We start from the raw sequence: 20,063 nt of genomic DNA on the forward strand, positions 1-20,063 counted from the left end.
GAGGAGCCGGGGTCGGTGTGGGGGTGGATGGGGGAGCCGGGGTCAGTGTGGGGGTGTATGGGGGAGCCGGGGTCGGTGTGGGGGTGGATGGGGGAGCCGGGGTCGGTGTGGGGTGGATGGGGGAGCCGGGGTCAGTCCGGGGTGGATGGGGGAGCCAGGGTCGGTGTGGGGGTGGATGGGGGAGCCGTGGTCAGTGTGGGGGTGGATGGGGGAGCCGGGGTCGGTGTGGGGGTGGATGGGGGAGCCGGGGTCAGTGTGGGGGTGGATGGGGGAGACGGTGTGGGGGTGGATGGAGGAGCCGGGGTCAGTGTGGGGGGATCATTGTGGGGGGGGAGGTGGGGGAGCCGGGGTCAGTGGGGGTGGATGGGGGAGCCGGGGTCAGTCCGGGGTGGGTGGGGGAGCCGGGGTCGGTGTGGCGGTGGATGGGGGAGCCGGGGTCAGTCCGGGGTGGATGGGGGAGCCGGGGTCGGTGTGGGGGTGGATGGGGGAGCCGGGGTCGGTGTGGGGCTGGATGGGGGAGCCGGGGTCAGTCCGGGGTGGATGGGGGAGCCGGGGTCGGTGTGGGGGTGGATGGGGGAGCCGGGGTCGGTGTGGGGGTGGATGGGGGAGCCGGGGTCGGTGTGGGGGTGGATGGGGGAGCCAGGGTCAGTGTGTGGGTGAATGGGGGAGCCGGGGTCGGTGTGGGGGTGGATGGGGGAGCCGGGGCCGGTGTGGGGGTGGATGGTGGAGCCGGGGTTAGTGTGGGGGGGTGGATGGAGGAGCCGGGTTCAGTCCGGGGTGGGTGGGGGAGCCGGGGTCGGTGTGGCGGTGGATGGGGGAGCCGGGGTCAGTCCGGGGTGGATGGGGGAGCCGGGGTCGGTGTGGGGGTGGATGGGGGAGCCGGGGTCGGTGTGGGGGTGGATGGGGGAGCCGGGGTCAGTCCGGGGCGGATGGGGGAGCCGGGGTCGGTGTGGGGGTGGATGGGGGAGCCGGGGTCGGTGTGGGGGTGGATGGGGGAGCCGGGGTCGGTGTGGGGGTGGATGGGGGAGCCAGGGTCAGTGTGGGGGTGAATGGGGGAGCCGGGGTCGGTGTGGGGGTGGATGGGGGAGCCGTGGCCGGTGCGGGGGTGGATGGTGGAGCCGGGGTTAGTGTGGGGGGGTGGATGGAGGAGCCGGGGTCAGTGTGGGGGTGGATGGAGGAGCCAGGGTCAGTGTGGGGGTGGATGGGGGAGCCGGGGTCGGTGTGGGTGTGGATGGGGGAGACGGTGTGGGGGTGGATGGAGGAGCCGGGGTCAGTGTGGGGGGATCATTGTGGGGGGGAGGTGGGGGAGCCGGGGTCAGTGGGGGTGGATGGGGGAGCCGGGGTCGGTGTGGGGGTGGATGGGGGAGCCGGGGTCGGTGTGGGGGTGGATGGGGGAGCCGGGGTCGGTGTGGGGGTGGATGGGGATGGAGGAGCAAGGGTCAGTGTGGGGGTGGATGGAGGAGCCGGGGTCAGTGTGGGGGTGGATGGGGGAGACGGTGTCGGAGTGGGGGTGGGTCGGGGAGCCGTGGTCAGTGTGGGGGTGGGATGGAGGTGCCGGGGTCAGTGTGGGGGTTGATGGAGGAGCCGGGGTCAATGTGGGGTGGGGGGGGGGGAGCCGGGGTCAGTGGGGGTGGATGGAGGAGCCGGGGTCAGTGTGGGGGGATCATTGTGGGGGTGGGTGGGGGAGCCGGGGTCGGTGTGGGGGGTGGGTGGGGGAACCGGGGTCAGTGGGGGTGGATGGGGGAGCCGGGGTCGGTGTGGGGGTGGATGGGGGAGCCGGGGTCGGTGTGGGGGTGGATGGAGGGGGCAGGGTCAGTGTGGGGGAATGGGGGAGACGGGGTCAGTGTGGGGGGGGAGGGGGTCGGTGTGGGGGTGAATGGGGGATCTGGGATCGGTGTGGGGGTGGATGGGGGAGCTGGGATCAGTGTGGGGAGGTCGATGTGGGGGTTGATGGGGGAGCTGGGATCAGTGTGGGGAGGTCGGTGTGGGGGTGGGTGGAGGAACTGGGGTCGGTGTGGGGGTGGATGGGGGAGCTGGGGTCGGTGTGGGGGTGGGTGGAGGAACCGGGGCCAGTGTGGCGGTGGATGGAGGAGCCGGGGTCGGTGTGGCGGTGGATGGGGGAGCCGGGGTTGGTGTGGGGGTGGGTGGGGGAGCCGGGGTCGGTGTGGGGGTGGATGGGGGAGCCGGGGTCGGTGTGGGGGTGCATGGGGGAGCCGGGGTCGGTGTGGGGGTGGATGGAGGAGCCCGGGTCAGTGTGGGGGTGGATGGGGGAGTCGGTGTGGGGGTGGATGGGGGAGCCGGGGTCGGAGTGGCGGTGGATGGGGGAGCCGGGGTCGGTGTGGTGGTGGGTGGGGGAACCGGGGTCAGTGTGGCGGTGGATGGGGGAGCCGGGGTCAGTGTGGCGGTGGATGGGGGAGCCGGGGTCAGTGTGGGGGTGGATGGGGGAGCCGGGGTCGGTGTGGGGGTGGGTGGAGGAACCGGGGTCAGTGTGGGGGTGGATGCAGGAACCGGGGTCAGTGTGGGGGTGGATGGAGGAGCCGGGGTCGGTGTGGCGGTGGATGGGGGAGCCGGGGTCGGTGTGGGGGTGGATGGGGGAGACGGTGTGGGGGTGGGTGGAGGAACCGGGGTCAGTCCGGGGTGGATGGGGGAGCCGGGGTCGGTGTGGCGGTGGATGGGGGAGCCGGGGTCGGTGTGGGGGTGGATGGGGGAGTCGGTGTGGGGGTGGATGGGGGATCCGGGGTCGGTGTTGGGGTGGGTGGAGGAACCGGGGTCAGTGTGGCGGTGGGTGGAGGAACCGGGGTCAGTGTGGCGGTGGATGGGGGAGCCGGGGTCAGTCCGGGGTGGATGGGGGAGCCGGAGTCAGTCCGGGGTGGATGGGGGAGCTGGGGTCGGTGTGGGGGTGGATGGGGGAGACGGGGTCGGTGTGGGGGTGGATAGGGGAGCCGGGGTCGGTGTGGGGGTGGATGGGGGAGCCGGGGTCAGTCCGGGGTGGATGGGGGAGCCGGGGTCGGTGTGGGGGTGGATGGAGGAGCCGGGGTCGGTGTGGGGGTGGATGGGGGAGCCGGGGTCAGTGTGGGGGTGGATGGGGGAGCCGGGGTCGGTGTGGCGGTGGATGGGGGAGCCGGGGTCGGTGTGGGGGTGGATGGGGGAGCCGGGGTCAGTCCGGGGTGGATGGGGGAGCCGGGGTCGGTGTGGGGTGAATGGGGGAGCCGGGGTCAGTCCGGGGTGGATGGTGGAGCCGGGGTCGGTGTGGGGGTGGATGGGGGAGCTGGGGTCAGTGTGGGGGTGGATGGGGGAGCCGGGGTCGGTGTTGGGGTGGATGGGGGAGCCGGGATCAGTGTGGGGGTGGATGGAGGAGCCGGGGTCAGTGTGGGGGGGTGGATGGAGGAGCCGGGGTCGGTGTGGGGGTGGATGGGGGAGACGGTGTGGGGGTGGATGGAGGAGCCGGGGTCGGTGTGGCGGTGGATGGGGGAGCCGGGGTCAGTCCGGGGTGGATGGGGGAGCCGGGGTCAGTCCGGGGTGGATGGGGGAGCCGGGGTCGGTGTGGGGGTGGATGGGGGAGCCAGGGTCGGTGTGGGGGTGGATGGGGGAGCCGGGGTCGGTGTGGGGGTGGATGGAGGAGCCGGGGTCGGTGTGGGGGTGGATGGGGGAGCCGGGGTCAGTGTGGGGGTGGATGGGGGAGCCGGGGTCGGTGTGGGGGTGGATGGGGGAGCCGGGGTCGGTGTGGGGGTGGATGGGGGAGCCGGGGTCAGTGTGGGGGTGGATGGGGGAGACGGTGTGGGGGTGGATGGAGGAGCCGGGGTCAGTGTGGGGGGATCATTGTGGGGGGGAGGTGGGGGAGCCGGGGTCAGTGGGGGTGGATGGGGGAGCCGGGGTCAGTCCGGGGTGGGTGGGGGAGCCGGGGTCGGTGTGGCGGTGGATGGGGGAGCCGGGGTCAGTCCGGGGTGGATGGGGGAGCCGGGGTCGGTGTGGGGGTGGATGGGGGAGCCGGGGTCGGTGTGGGGGTGGATGGGGGAGCCGGGGTCAGTCCGGGGTGGATGGGGGAGCCGGGGTCGGTGTGGGGGTGGATGGGGGAGCCGGGGTCGGTGTGGGGGTGGATGGGGGAGCCGGGGTCGGTGTGGGGGTGGATGGGGGAGCCAGGGTCAGTGTGTGGGTGAATGGGGGAGCCGGGGTCGGTGTGGGGGTGGATGGGGGAGCCGGGGCCGGTGTGGGGGTGGATGGTGGAGCCGGGGTTAGTGTGGGGGGGTGGATGGAGGAGCCGGGGTCAGTCCGGGGTGGGTTGGGGAGCCGGGGTCGGTGTGGCGGTGGATGGGGGAGCCGGGGTCAGTCCGGGGTGGATGGGGGAGCCGGGGTCGGTGTGGGGGTGGATGGGGGAGCCGGGGTCGGTGTGGGGGTGGATGGGGGAGCCGGGGTCAGTCCGGGGTGGATGGGGGAGCCGGGGTCGGTGTGGGGGTGGATGGGGGAGCCGGGGTCGGTGTGGGGGTGGATGGGGGAGCCGGGGTCGGTGTGGGGGTGGATGGGGGAGCCAGGGTCAGTGTGGGGGTGAATGGGGGAGCCGGGGTCGGTGTGGGGGTGGATGGGGGAGCCGGGGCCGGTGTGGGGGTGGATGGTGGAGCCGGGGTTAGTGTGGGGGGGTGGATGGAGGAGCCGGGGTCAGTGTGGGGGTGGATGGAGGAGCCAGGGTCAGTGTGGGGGTGGATGGGGGAGCCGGGGTCGGTGTGGGTGTGGATGGGGGAGACGGTGTGGGGGTGGATGGAGGAGCCGGGGTCAGTGTGGGGGGATCATTGTGGGGGGGAGGTGGGGGAGCCGGGGTCAGTGGGGGTGGATGGGGGAGCCGGGGTCGGTGTGGGGGTGGATGGGGGAGCCGGGGTCGGTGTGGGGGTGGATGGGGGAGCCGGGGTCGGTGTGGGGGTGGATGGGGATGGAGGAGCAAGGGTCAGTGTGGGGGTGGATGGAGGAGCTGGGGTCAGTGTGGGGGTGGATGTGGGAGCCGGGGTCAGTGTGGGGGTGGATGGGGGAGACGGTGTCGGAGTGGGGGTGGGTCGGGGAGCCGTGGTCAGTGTGGGGGGGGGATGGGGGTGCCGGGGTCAGTGTGGGGGTTGATGGAGGAGCCGGGGTCAATGTGGGGTGGGGGGGGGGGAGAGCCGGGGTCAGTGGGGGTGGATGGAGGAGCCGGGGTCAGTGTGGGGGGATCATTGTGGGGGTGGGTGGGGGAGCCGGGGTCGGTGTGGGGGTGGGTGGGGGAACCGGGGTCAGTGGGGGTGGATGGGGGAGCCGGGGTCGGTGTGGGGGTGGATGGGGGAGCCGGGGTCGGTGTGGGGGTGGATGGAGGGGGCAGGGTCAGTGTGGGGGAATGGGGGAGACGGGGTCAGTGTGGGGGGGGAGGGGGTCGGTGTGGGGGTGAATGGGGGATCTGGGATCGGTGTGGGGGTGGATGGGGGAGCTGGGATCAGTGTGGGGAGGTCGATGTGGGGGTTGATGGGGGAGCTGGGATCAGTGTGGGGAGGTCGGTGTGGGGGTGGGTGGAGGAACTGGGGTCGGTGTGGGGGTGGATGGAGGAGCCGGGGTCGGAGTGGCGGTGGATGGGGGAGCTGGGGTCGGTGTGGGGGTGGGTGGAGGAACCGGGGTCAGTGTGGCGGTGGATGGAGGAGCCGGGGTCGGTGTGGCGGTGGATGGGGGAGCCGGGGTTGGTGTGGGGGTGGATGGGGGAGCCGGGGTCGGTGTGGGGGTGGATGGGGGAGCCGGGGTCGGTGTGGGGGTGGATGGAGGAGCCGGGGTCAGTGTGGGGGTGGATGGGGGAGTCGGTGTGGGGGTGGATGGGGGAGCCGGGGTCGGAGTGGCGGTGGATGGGGGAGCCGGGGTCGGTGTGGGGGTGGGTGGGGGAACCGGGGTCAGTGTGGCGGTGGATGGGGGAGCCGGGGTCAGTGTGGCGGTGGATGGGGGAGCCGGGGTCAGTGTGGGGGTGGATGGAGGAGCCGGGGTCGGTGTGGCGGTGGATGGGGGAGCCGGGGTCGGTGTGGGGGTGGATGGGGGAGACGGTGTGGGGGTGGGTGGAGGAACCGGGGTCAGTCCGGGGTGGATGGGGGAGCCGGGGTCGGTGTGGGGGTGGATGGAGGAGCCGGGGTCGGTGTGGGGGTGGATGGGGGAGCCGGGGTCAGTGTGGGGGTGGATGGGGGAGCCGGGGTCAGTGTGGGGTGGATGGGGGAGCCGGGGTCAGTCCGGGGTGGATGGGGGAGCCGGGGTCGGTGTGGGGGTGGATGGGGGAGCCGGGGTCAGTGTGGGGGTGGATGGGGGAGCCGGGGTCAGTCTGGGGGTGGATGGAGGAGCCGGGGTCAGTGTGGCGGTGGATGGAGGAGCCGGGGTCGGTGTGGGGGTGGATGGGGGAGCCGGGGTCGGTGTGGGGGTGGATGGGGGAGCCGGGGTCAGTGTGGGGGTGGATGGGGGAGCCGGGGTCGGTGTGGCGGTGGATGGGGGAGCCGGGGTCGGTGTGGGGGTGGATGGGGGAGCCGGGGTCAGTGTGGGGTGGATGGGGGAGCCGGGGTCAGTCCGGGGTGGATGAGGGAGCCGGGGTCGGTGTGGGGGTGGATGGGGGAGCCGGGGTCAGTGTGGGGGTGGATGGGGGAGCCGGGGTCGGTGTGGGGGTGGATGGGGGAGCCGGGGTCAGTGTGGGGGTGGATGGAGGAGCCGGGGTCAGTGTGGGGGGGTGGATGGAGGAGCCGGGGTCAGTGTGGGGGTGGATGGAGGAGCCGGGGTCGGTGTGGGGGTGGATGGGGGAGACGGTGTGGGGGTGGATGGAGGAGCCGGGGTCAGTGTGGGGGGGAGGTGGGGGCGCCGGGGTCAGTGGGGGTGGATGGGGGAGCCGGGGTCGGTGTGGGGGTGGATGGGGGAGCCGGGGTCAGTGTGGGTGGATGGGGGAGTCGGTGTGGAGGTGGATGGGGGAGCCGGGGTCGGAGTGGGGGTGGGTGGAGGAACCGGGGTCAGTGTGGCGGTGGATGGGGGAGCCGGGGTCAGTGTGGGGGTGGATGGGGGAGCCGGGGTCAGTGTGGGGGTGGATGGGGGAGCCGGGGTCAGTGTGGGTTGGATGGGGGAGCCGGGGTCAGTCCGGGGTGGATGGGGGAGCCGGGGTCGGTGTGGGGGTGGGTGGAGGAACCGGGGTCAGTGTGGGGGTGGATGCAGGAACCGGGGTCAGTGTGGCGGTGGATGGGGGAGCCGGGGTCGGTGTGGGGGTGGATGGGGGAGACGGTGTGGGGGTGGGTGGAGGAACCGGGGTCGGTGTGGGGGTGGATGGGGGAGCCGGGGTCAGTGGGGGTGGATGGAGGAGCCGGGGTCGGTGTGGGGGTGGATGGGGGAGCCGGGGTCAGTGTGGGGGTGGATGGGGGAGCCGGGGTCAGTGGGGGTGGATGGGGGAGCCGGGGTCGGTGTGGCGGTGGATGGGGGAGCCGGGGTCGGTGTGGGGGTGGATGGGGGAGCCGGGGTCAGTGTGGGGTGGATGGGGGAGCCGGGGTCAGTCCGGGGTGGATGGGGGAGCCGGTGTCGGTGTGGGGGTGGATGGGGGAGCCGGGGTCAGTGTGGGGGTGGATGGGGGAGCCGGGGTCGGTGTGGGGGTGGATGGGGGAGCCGGGGTCAGTGTGGGGGTGGATGGAGGAGCCGGGGTCAGTGTGGGGGTGGATGGAGGAGCCGGGGTCAGTGTGGGGGGGTGGATGGAGGAGCCGGGGTCAGTGTGGGGGTGGATGGAGGAGCCGGGGTCGGTGTGGGGGTGGATGGGGGAGACGGTGTGGGGGTGGATGGAGGAGCCGGGGTCAGTGTGGGGGGATCATTGTGGGGGGGAGGTGGGGGAGCCGGGGTCAGTGGGGGTGGATGGGGGACCTGGGGTCGGTGTGGGGTGGATGGGGGAGCCGGGGTCGGTGTGGGGGTGGATGGGGGAGCCGGGGTCAGTGTGGGGGTGGATGGAGGAGCAAGGGTCAGTGTGGGGGTGGATGGAGGAGCCGGGGTGAGTGTGGGGGTGGATGGGGGAGACGGTGTCGGAGTGGGGGTGGGTCGGGGAGCCGTGGTCAGTGTGGGGGGGGGATGGGGGTGCCGGGGTCAGTGTGGGGGTGGATGGAGGAGCCGGGGTCAATGTGGGGGGGGGGGGAGCCGGGGTCAGTGGGGGTGGATGGAGGAGCCGGGGTCAGTGTGGGGGGATCATTGTGGGGGTGGGTGGGGGAGCCGGGGTCGGTGTGGGGGTGGGTGGGGGAACCGGGGTCAGTGGGGTTGGATGGGGAGCCGGGGTCGGTGTGGGGGTGGATGGGGGAGCCGGGGTCGGTGTGGGGGTGGATGGGGGAGCCAGGGTCAGTGTGGGGGTGGATGGGGGAGCCGGGGTCGGTGTGGGGGTGGATGGAGGAGCCGGGGTCGGTGTGGGGGGGTGGATGGAGGAGCCGGGGTCAGTGTGGGGGTGGATGGAGGAGCTAGGGTCAGTGTGGGGGTGGATGGAGGAGCTGGGGTCAGTGTGGGGGTGGATGGGGGAGACGGGGTCGGTGTGGGGGTGGATGGGGGGAGCCGGGGTCAGTGGGGGTGGATGGAGGAGCCGGGGTCGGTGTGGGGGTGGATGGGGGTGCCGGGGTCAGTGTGGGGGTGGATGGAGGAGCCGGGGTCGGTGTGGGGGTGGATGGGGGAGCCGGGGTCAGTGTGGGCGGATCATTGTGGGGGGGAGGTGGGGGAGCCGTGGTCAGTGGGGGTGGATGGGGGAGCCGGGGTTGGTGTGGGGGTGGATGGGGGAGCCGGGGTCAGTGTGGGTGGATGGGGGAGCCGGGGTCAGTGGGGGTGGATGGGGGAGCCGGGGTCGGTGTGGGGGTGGATGGGGGAGTCGGTGTGGGGGTGGATGAAGGAGTCGGGGTCGGTGTGGGGGTGGATGGGGGAGCCGTGGTCAGTGTGGGGGTGGGTGGGGGAGCCGGGGTCGGTGTGGGGGTGGGTGGGGAAGCCGGGGTCGGTGTGGGGGTGGATGGGGGGGGCAGGGTCAGTGTGGGGGAATGGGGGAGACTGGGTCAGTGTGGGGGGTCAGTGTGCGGGTGGATGGAGGAACCGGGGTCAGTTTGGGGTTGGATGGGGGAGCCGGGGTCGGTGTGGGGTGGATGGGGGAGCCGGGGTCGGTGTGGGGGTGGATGGGGGAGCCGGGGTCGGTGTGGGGGTGGATGGGGGAGCCGGGGTCGGTGTGGGGGTGGGTGGGGGAGTCGGTGTGGGGGTGGGTGGAGGAACCGGGGTCAGTGTGGGGGTGGATGGAGGAGCCGGGGTCAGTGTGGGGGTGGATGGGGGAGCCGGGGTCGGTGTGGGGGTGGGTGGGGGAGCCGGGGTCGGTGTGGGGGTGGGTGGGGGAGCCGGGTTCAGTGTGGGGGCGGGTGGGGGAGCCAGGGTCGGTGTGGGGCGGAATGGGGGAGCCGGGGTCGGTGTGGGGGTGGATGGGGGACCCGGGGTCGGTGTGGGGGTGGATGGGTGAGCCGGGGTCAGTGGGGGTGGATGGAGGAGCCGGGGTCAGTGTGGGGGGGTCGGTGTGGGGGTGGGTGGGGGAGCCGGGTTCAGTGTGGGGGTGGATGGGGGAGCCGGGTTCAGTGTGGGGGTGGATGGGGGAGCCAGGGTCGGTGTGGGGGGGAATGGGGGAGCCGGGGTCAGTGTGGGGGTGGATGGGGGAGCCGGGGTCGGTGTGGGAGTGGGTCGGGGAGCCGGGGTCAGTGTGGGGGGGTCGGTGTGGGGGTGGATGGGTGAGCCGGGGTCAGTGGGGGTGGATGGAGGAGGCGGGGTCAGTGTGGGGGGGTCGGTGTGGGGGTGGGTAGGGGAGCCGGGTTCAGTGTGGGGGTGGATGGGGGAGCCGGGGTCAGTGTGGGTGGATGGGGGAGTCGGTGTGGGGGTGGATGGGGGAGCCGGGGTCGGAGTGGGGGTGGTTGGAGGAACCGGGGTCAGTGTGGCGGTGGATGGGGGAGCCGGGGTCAGTGTGGGGGTGGATGGGGGAGCCGGGGTCAGTGTGGGGGTGGATGGGGGAGCCGGGGTCAGTGTGGGGTGGATGGGGGAGCCGGGGTCAGTCCGGGGTGGATGGGGGAGCCGGGGTCGGTGTGGGGGTGGGTGGAGGAACCGGGGTCAGTGTGGGGGTGGATGCAGGAACCGGGGTCAGTGTGGCGGTGGATGGGGGAGCCGGGGTCGGTGTGGGGGTGGATGGGGGAGACGGTGTGGGGGTGGATGGAGGAGCCGGGGTCGGTGTGGGGGTGGATGGGGGAGCCGGGGTCAGTGTGGGGGTGGATGGGGGAGCCGGGGTCAGTGGGGGTGGATGGGGGAGCCGGGGTCGGTGTGGCGGTGGATGGGGGAGCCGGGGTCAGTGTGGGGTGGATGGGGGAGCCGGGGTCAGTCCGGGGTGGATGGGGGAGCCGGGGTCGGTGTGGGGGTGGATGGGGGAGCCGGGGTCAGTGTGGGGGTGGATGGGGGAGCCGGGGTCGGTGTGGGGGTGGATGGGGGAGCCGGGGTCAGTGTGCGGGTGGATGGAGGAGCCGGGGTCAGTGTGGGGGTGGATGGAGGAGCCGGGGTCAGTGTGGGGGGGTGGATGGAGGAGCCGGGGTCAGTGTGGGGGTGGATGGAGGAGCCGGGGTCGGTGTGGGGGTGGATGGGGGAGACGGTGTGGGGGTGGATGGAGGAGCCGGGGTCAGTGTGGGGGGATCATTGTGGGGGGGAGGTGGGGGAGCCGGGGTCAGTGGGGGTGGATGGGGGAGCCGGGGTCGGTGTGGGGGTGGATGGGGGAGCCGGGGTCGGTGTGGGGGTGGATGGGGGAGCCGGGGTCAGTGTGGGGGTGGATGGAGGAGCAAGGGTCAGTGTGGGGGTGGATGGAGGAGCCGGGGTGAGTGTGGGGGTGGATGGGGGAGACGGTGTCGGAGTGGGGGTGGGTCGGGGAGCCGTGGTCAGTGTGGGGGGGGGATGGGGGTGCCGGGGTCAGTGTGGGGGTGGATGGAGGAGCCGGGGTCAATGTGGGGGGGGGGGGAGCCGGGGTCAGTGGGGGTGGATGGAGGAGCCGGGGTCGGTGTGGGGGTGGATGGGGGAGCCGGGGTCAGTGGGGTTGGATGGGGAGCCGGGGTCGGTGTGGGGGTGGATGGGGGAGCAGGGGTCGGTGTGGGGGTGGATGGGGGAGCCAGGGTCAGTGTGGGGGTGGATGGGGGAGCCGGGGTCGGTGTGGGGGTGGATGGAGGAGCCGGGGTCGGTGTGGGGGGGTGGATGGAGGAGCCGGGGTCAGTGTGGGGGTGGATGGAGGAGCCAGGGTCAGTGTGGGGGTGGATGGAGGAGCTGGGGTCAGTGTGGGGGTGGATGGGGGAGACGGGGTCGGTGTGGGGGTGGATGGGGGGAGCCGGTGTCAGTGTGGGGGTGAATGGGGGAGCCGGGGTCGGTGTGGGGGTGGATGGAGGAGCCGGGGTCGGTGTGGGGGTGGATGCGGGTGCCGGGGTCAGTGTGGGGGTGGATGGAGGAGCCGGGGTCGGTGTGGGGGTGGATGGGGGAGCCGGGGTCAGTGTGGGGGCGTCGGTGTGGGGGTGGATGGGGGAGCCGGGTTCAGTGTGGGGGTGGATGGGGGAGCCAGGGTCAGTGGGGGTGGATGAAGGAGCCGGGGTCAGTGTGGGGGGGTCGGTGTGGGGGTGGATGGGGGAGCCGGGTTCAGTGTGGGGGTGGATGGGGGAGCCGGGTTCAGTGTGGGGGGGGAATGGGGGAGCCGGGTTCAGTGTGGGGGTGGATGGGGGAGCCGGGTTCAGTGTGGGGGTGGATGGGGGAGCCGGGTTCAGTGGGGGTGGATGGAGGAGCCGGGGTCAGTGTGGGGGGGTCCGTGTGGGGGTGGATGGGGGAGCCGGGGTCGGTGTGGGGGGGAATGGGGGAGCAGGGTTCAGTGTGGGGGTGGATGGGGGAGCCAGGGTCAGTGGGGGTGGATGGAGGAGCCGGGGTCAGTGTGGGGGGGTCGGTGTGGGGGTGGATGGGGGAGCCGGGTTCAGTGTGGGGGTGGATGGGGGAGCCGGGTTCAGTGTGGGGGGGGAATGGGGGAGCCGGGTTCAGTGTGGGGGTGGATGGGGGAGCCGGGTTCAGTGGGGGTGGATGGAGGAGCCGGGGTCAGTGTGGGGGGGTCCGTTTGGGGGTGGATGGGGGAGCCGGGGTCGGTGTGGGGGGGAATGGGGGAGCCGGGGTCGGTGTGGGGGTAGATGGGGGAGCCGGGGTCAGTGGGGGTGGATGGAGGAGCCGGGGTCAGTGTGGGGGGGTCCGTGTGGGGGTGGATGGGGGAGCCGGGGTCGGTGTGTGGGTGGATTGAGGAGTCAGTGCTGAGGGGGGGGCGGATTGGGGGGCTTCCTGTGTAGGTTCGTCACTGAGGACATTGGTTACAGCCCCTCTTCCGTTCTCTCCGGCCTGGTTCTCCAGTCCCGTGGTGGTGGCGTCTCTAAAAATCTGGAACCAATTTAGACAACATTTTAAATTGGGAATTATGTCATTACTGTCACTAATCTGTGAGAACCGTAGCCTTGTGCTGTCCGGGATGGGTCAATTATAAGATTTGTAAGTGGGAGGGGCTAGATTGGTTCAGGGATTTGTTTCTGGTGGGTTGGTTTGAGGGACTCGAGGAGATAGTGGGGAAATCTCAGCTCCCAAGGGGGCGTTCATTCAGGTATTTGTAGGTGCAAAATCTTGTTCATAAGGAACTGTCTTTGTTCCCTTGGTTACCGAGATCTACACCTATGGACGGGAAGGGAAGATATCCAATATATATGGGTGGTTGTTGGAAAAGGGGAGAGCAGCATTGGAGGAAGTAAAAGGGAAGTGGGAGAAGGAACTGGAGGGAGGAGCGTGGAGTGAGATTTTTGCACCGGGTGAATTCCACCTCTTCTTGCGCCAGGCTGAGCCTGATATAGTTTACAGTGGTAGATAGGGCGCACTTGCGCCTGCGTGGGCTCTTCCCTGGAGTGGAGGACAGATGTGAGCGTTGTTTGAGGGAGCCGGTGAACCAATCACACACGTTCTAGTCCTGCCCGAAGTTGTTTGAGCTCTGGGTCTCCCAATGTTGGAGATTCTGGGGGCCAGGCTGGAACCATGTCCATTGGTGGTGATGTTTGTCAGACTCGCCGGCGCTCCTGGAGGGGAGGGAGGGAGGCTGATATCCTGGCCCTCGCCTCTCTAATAGCCCGGAGACCAGGCCTGCTTGGATGGTGGTGGTCAGGGCCACCTGGGACCTCGGCATGGTTAGGGGACTTGGCACAGTTTCTGAGATTAGCAAAGGTTAAGTTTGCCATTGGTGGGTCGGAGAAAGGGTTCTACTCCAGGTGAAAGGTGTTTAAAATCCTCCTTAAAGACTTGTTTGTGGCCAGCAACTTCAGAGGCGGGTGGGGGAGGGGTTAAGGATTATTAATATTATTTTATTTTAAAAATAACAAATGCTATTATATTGGAATGTTTAATATGTGATCATCCGAAATTTTTTGGAATAAAAGTATTTAAAAAAATTTTTTTGCCTTTACTCCCAAAACAAAACATCTCTTGATTGCATCTCTTTACGTCTCCACCTACGTAAACCCACCTTCCAACTCTCCCCTTTCTAGTTGTTAACCCCTAAAGTCAATGTGGTCACAATCTTTAAAATGTACTTTCTGTAGTTAAACTTTAATCTTCCCAGAACCAAAAATTACCCCTAAAATATTAACATGAACCATGAACTATATCTAGGCTAGTATAAAGATTTCATAGAATCAAAAAATCATAGAATCGAAAGAGCAAAAGGAGGCCATTCAGCCCATCAGTCTGCACCGGCTCTTTGGAAAGAACACCCCATTTAAGCCCACGCCTTCACCCCATCCCAGTAACCCCACCTAACCTTTTTGGACACTAAGGGCGATTTAGCATGGCCAATCTACCTAACCTGCACATCATTAGAACATAGAACATAGAACAATACAGCGCAGTACAGGCCCTTCGGCCCACGATGTTGCACCGAAACAAAAGCCACCTAACCTACACTATACCATTATCATCCATATGTTTATCCAATAAACTTTTAAATGCCCTTAATGTTGGCGAGTTCACTACTGTAGCAGGTAGGGCATTCCACGGCCTCACTACTCTTTGCGTAAAGAACCTACCCCTGACCTCTGTCCTATATCTATTACCCCTCAGTTTAAGGCTATGTCCCCTCGTGCTAGCCATTTCCATCCGCGGGAGAAGGCTCTCACTGTCCACCCTATCTAACCCTCTGATCATTTTGTATGCCTCTATTAAGTCTCCTCTTAACCTTCTTCTCTCTAACGAAAACAACCTCAAGTCCATCAGCCTTTCCTCATAAGATTTTCCCTCCATACCAGGCAACATCCTGGTAAATCTCCTCTGCACCCGTTCCAAAGCCTCCACGTCCTTCCTATAATGCGGTGACCAGAACTGTACGCAATACTCCAAATGCGGCCGTACCAGAGTTCTGTACAGCTGCAACATGACCTCCTGACTCCGGAACTCAATCCCTCTACCAATAAAGGCCAACACTCCATAGGCCTTCTTCACCACCCTATCAACCTGGGTGGCAACTTTCAGGGATCTATGTACATGGACACCTAGATCCCTCTGCTCATCCACACTTTCAAGAACTTTTCCATTAGCCACATATTCCACATTCCTGTTTTTCCTTCCAAAGTGAATCACCTCACACTTCTCTACATTAAACTCCATTTGCCACCTCTCAGCCCAGCACTGCAGCTTATCTATATCCCTCTGTAACCTGCTACTTCCTTCCTCACTATCGACAACACCACCGACTTTAGTATCGTCTGCAAATTTACTCACCCACCCTTCTGCGCCTTCCTCTAGGTCATTGATAAAAATGACAAACAGCAACGGCCCCAGAACAGATCCTTGTGGTACTCCACTTGTGACAGAACTCCATTCTGAACATTTCCCATCAACCACCACCCTCTGTCTTCTTTCAGCTAGCCAATTTCTGATCCACGTCTCTAAATCACCCTCAATCCCCAGCCTCCGTATTTTCTGCAATAGCCTACCGTGGGGAACCTTATCAAACGCTTTGCTGAAATCCATATACACCACATCAACTGCTCTACCCTCGTCTACCTGTTCAGTCACCTTCTCAAAGAACTCGATAAGGTTTGTGAGGCATGACCTACCCTTCACAAAGCCATGCTGACTATCCCTGATCATATTATTCCTATCTAGATGATTATAAATCTTGTCTCTTATAATGCCCTCCAAGACTTTACCCACTACAGACGTGAGGCTCACCGGTCTATAGTTGCCGGGGTTGTCTCTGCTCCCCTTTTTGAACAAAGGGACCACATTTGCTATCCTCCAGTCCTCTGGCACTATTCCTGTATCCAATGATGACATAAAAATCAAAGCCAATGGTCCAGCAATCTCTTCCCTGGCCTCCCAGAGAATCCTAGGATAAATCCCATCAGGCCCCGGGGACTTATCTATTTTCAGCCTGTCCAGAATTGCCAACACCTCTTCCCTACTTACCTCAATGCCATCTAATCTATTTACCTGGAGCTCAGCATTCTCCTCCACAACATTATCTTTTTCCTGAGTGAATACTGACGAAAAATATTCATTTAGTATCTCGCCTATCTCTTCAGACTCTACACACAACTTCCCATCCCTGTCCTTGACTGGTCCTACTCTGTCCCTAGTCATTCGCTTATTCCTGACATACCTATAGAAAGCTTTTGGGTTTTCCTTGATCCTTCCTGCCAAATACTTCTCATGTCCCCTCCTTGCTCGTCTTAGCTCTCTCTTTAGATCCTTCCTCGCTACCTTGTAACTATCCATCGCCCCAACTGAAACTTCACACCTCATCTTCACATAGGCCTCCTTCTTCCTCTTAACAAGAGATTCCACTTCTTTGGTAAACCACGGTTCCCTCGCTCGGCACCTTCCTCCCTGCCTGACCGGTACATACTTATCAAGAACACGCAATATCTGGTCCTTGAACAAGCTCCACTTATCCAGTGTGTCCAAAACTTGCAGCCTACTTATCCACCTTATCCCCCCCAAGTCACGTCTAATGGCATCATAATTTCCCTTCCCCCAGCTATAACTCTTGCCCTGCGGTGTATACTTATCCCTTTCCATCCTTAACGTAAACGTCACCGAATTGTGGTCACTGTCCCCAAAGTGCTCACCTACCTCCAAATCCAACACCTGGCCTGGTTCATTACCCAAAACCAAATCCAATGTGGCCTCACCTCTTGTTGGCCTGTCAACAAACTGTGTCAGGAAACCCTCCTGCACACACTGAACAAAAAACGACCCATCTAATGTACTCGAACTATATCTTTTCCAGTCAATATTTGGAAAGTTAAAGTCTCCCATAATAACTACCCTGTTACTTTCGCTCATATCCAGGATCATCTTCGCCATCCTTTCCTCTACATCCCTAGAACTATTTGGAGGCCTATAGAAAACTCCCAACAGGGTGACCTCTCCCTTCCTGTTTCTAACCTCAGCCCATACTACCTCGGAAGATGAGTCCCCATCTAGCATCCTCTCCGCCACCGTAATACTGCTCTTGACTAGCAGCGCCACACCTCCCCCTCTTTTGCCTCCTTCCCTGAGCTTACTAAAACACCTAAACCCCGGAACCTGCAACATCCATTCCTGTCCCTGCTCTATCCACGTCTCCGAAATGGCCACAACATCGAAGTCCCAGGTACCAACCCATGCTGCCAGTTCCCCTACCTTATTTCGTATACTCCTGGCATTGAAGTAGACACACTTCAAACCACCTACCTGAACACTGGCCCCCTCCTCCGACGTCAAATCTGAGCTCCTGACCTCTATACTCTCATTCTCCCTTACCCTAAAACTACAATCCAGGTTCCCATGCCCCTGCTGCATTAGTTTAAACCCCCCCAAAGAGCACTAACAAATCTCCCCCCCAGGATATTTGTGCCCCGCAGGTTCAGATGTAGACCATCCTGTCTGTAGAGGTCCCACCTTCCCCAGAAAGCGCCCCAGTTATCCAGAAATCTGAATCCCTCCCGCCTGCACCATCCCTGTAGCCACGTGTTTAATTGCTCTCTCTCCCTATTCCTCATCTCACTATCACGTGGCACGGGCAACAACCCAGAGATAACAACTCTGTTTGTTCTAGTTCTGAGCTTCCATCCTAGCTCCCTGAAAGCCTGCCTGACATCCTTATCCCCTTTCCTACCTATGTCGTTAGTGCCAATGTGGACCACGACTTGGGGCTGCTCCCCCTCCCCCTTAAGGACCCGGAAAACACGAAATCATTCTTGGTTGTTGGCAATCATTCTGTTCAGTAATTATCTTATCCTATTTTGTAGCATTTGTCCAAAGGTTGAGTGGCTTTCAATGTCAAAATAAGTCAATTACATATTGTTGATCTGACAATGAGACCAGGCCAGACCAGACTTGAGTGTATCGGATGTCAGTGAACTTACTGGTTGGGCATAGCCAAGGCGCTCCAGACCATGTCCCAGTCGCCGAGGGATATGTCCCAGTTAGCCTGGAATCATCATGAGGCGCAGAGGTTCAGGGCTGCGGTGACCTTGATGGCCATTGAGAGCTGGTATCCTCTTCCTCCACGTGCCAAGTCCGTGAGGACATGGCACAAGTGCCACACTGTCTCCTTGTTGAGGTGGAGCCTCCTGCGGCACACGCTGTCTGTCATTTGTTTGAAAGACCAGCGACACCTGTACACCTTGGGCTGTTGCTGCCTTCTCTGCCGTGTGGCCGCCATGCCTGCTAGCAGCACCACTAGGGCAACATCCGCGGAGTCCAAGATCTCGTCCATACTGTTTAATATCTGTAGGGAATTGGGAGAGGGTGTGAGACTGACGACCAGCGGTACCGTCCACCCTGGGAACCTTCAGTGTGTGTGTCCCCAACCCACTCGGCACACCCTGCCCACGCAGCAGGGGCCCGTGTTCACTGTACCCCAGACTCTGTTCCCCAGACACCCGCATGTAACGTTACCTGGACCGGCCGCTGGTCCCCTCCCCAGTGTACGCACCCACCCTCTTGTCCCAGAAATGTCCCTGGTGCTGGGGCCCAGCCCCTGGGTGTTCAGATGTCGGCTGCTGTGTCCAGAGTGTTGCCTCCTGCAGTGTTCAGGCAGTGTCCAAGCACCACGGTCTGATTGGGATTCTAGGCAATAACTCTCACATGCTACATGGCACGCCTACCCCCGGGGATCCGCTGGGAGGTGTGAAGTGTTCACTTAATTACATTCTTAACCGGAGAGCCTGGAGGAAACCCACGCAGACACGGGGAGAACATGCAGACTCCACACAGCGTGACCCAAGCTGGGAATCGAACCTGGACCCTGGTGCTGTGAAGCAACAGTGCTAACCACTGTGCTACCATGCCACCCTTAACGGCCCTGTCGTGCTCTTGCATAAGCGCAACGCGGCTATTAAATCGTGCCCAGTGTTAACGATTCATATCGATGACATTTGGTAGCACAGTGGTTAGCACTGTTGCTTCACAGCTCCAGGGTCCCGGGTTCGATTCTCGGCTTGGGTCACTGTCTGTGCGGAGTCTGCACGTTCTCCCCGTGTCTGCGTGGATTTCCTCCGGGCGCTCCGGTTTCCTCCCACAAGTCTCGAAAGACGTGCTGTTAGGTGAATTGGACATTCTGAATTCTCCCTCCGTGTACCCGAACAGGCGCCGGAATGTGGCGACCAGAGGGTGGGTGCGTACACTGGTGAGGGGACCAGCGGCCGGTCCAGGTAACGTTACGTTGCCGTGTTAATGTAAGCCTACTTGTGACAATAAAGATTATTATTATATTATTATTCAACTTTGTGACAACCTGGATGCTTTGATGCCCATTTTTCATTGTTTAAAATGATCACGGTTAACATAAGTAAGGGTAGGATTGTATAATTCTGAAATGAGCCATAGAATCTTAAAGGAAGTTATTGTTCTGGAACTGAGATGATTGGCCTCCGATGACCACAACCATCTTCCTTTGTGCTAGTGAACCATCTAGTGAAATGTTTTCCCTCTGATTCCCATTGACTCCAGTTTTGCTGGGCTCCTCCTCTGGAGAGGGCTGAAATGGGTCATCCATTCGGCAAATTTGGCTGAAGTTGGTTGCATATGCCTTTTGCACTGATGTGTATAAATGAATTTTGAGGTGTGTAAAATTGAGGGGCCTAGATAGTTCCTATTTCCCTTAGTAGATATGTCAATAACCAAGAAGGCTCGATTTAAAGTAATTGAAGAATTAGAGAGTTGAGAATTTTCTCACCCGGACAGTAGTATGGTCTGGAACTCTCTGCTTGAAAGTGGAGTACAAGCGGAAATCCTCGGTGCATTTAAAAAGTACTCGGAAAGGCACCTGAAGTGTTGTAACCTCAAAAAACTGCAGTCTCCGAGCTGGAAAGTGGGATTAGAGAGAATAGCTGTTTATCAGCTGGCAGAGGCTCTGAAGCAGAGTTTATGGACTCAACGTTAACTCTGTTTCTCCCTCCACAGAAGCTGAAAGACCAGCTGAGTTTTTCCAACATTTTCTGTTTTTACTTTTGACACAATGGGCCGTAGCCTCCTGTGCTGTAAATATCTATGATTTTCTAAGACTATCTGTAAACTACTTCCTATTTTACCTGTATTTTTTATTCACAAATGTTCAATATGTGGACATGCAGAGATTACTTGTAGATGAGCATTTTCTTGCAAACTGTGTTTTAATTGCTGAAGGAATCCAGCTGATTGGATTTAACGCCAATGAAATCTGCTTGTTTTATGTAGGATCGGGCCAATGCCATGAGTTCCTGTGCGGGCCTGTTTATTGAAGCCCATATCGGTTTTGATTGGCCAGGAGTCTGGGTGCATATTGACATGGCTTCCCCGGTTCACACTGTAAGTAATGCTAGTTTATCTCTATCTACAGTAGTTATGTTTGCATTCAGTAAAATCGGTACGACATCACAATACATATTAGAGTAGTAAACCCAATTTGTTTTTATCTGCAAATGCAACAGTTGACTGACTGAAATTTTATTTTAATTTAATTTGATGAATTTAAAGCCACGGGTTTTTATACAACTGTTTTGTCTGTGGTG

At 63.2% G+C, this 20,063-nt stretch overlaps 1 protein-coding gene across 2 annotated transcripts in view; it reads left to right on the top strand.

The window, feature by feature from the left end:
- The window catches only part of LOC140385821 (probable aminopeptidase NPEPL1), a 76,689-nt gene that overhangs the window by 46,167 nt on the left and 10,459 nt on the right, over positions 1 to 20,063 (top strand). For both annotated transcript variants that reach the window (XM_072468383.1, XM_072468382.1), the window contains exon 11: positions 19,750 to 19,860. In XM_072468383.1, coding sequence (XP_072324484.1) covers positions 19,750 to 19,860 — 111 coding nt within the window. The remainder of the gene's footprint in view (positions 1 to 19,749; positions 19,861 to 20,063) is intronic.

The sequence above is a fragment of the Scyliorhinus torazame genome, chromosome 11 (assembly GCF_047496885.1).
Source record: "Scyliorhinus torazame isolate Kashiwa2021f chromosome 11, sScyTor2.1, whole genome shotgun sequence".
Lineage (NCBI taxonomy): Eukaryota > Metazoa > Chordata > Chondrichthyes > Carcharhiniformes > Scyliorhinidae > Scyliorhinus > Scyliorhinus torazame.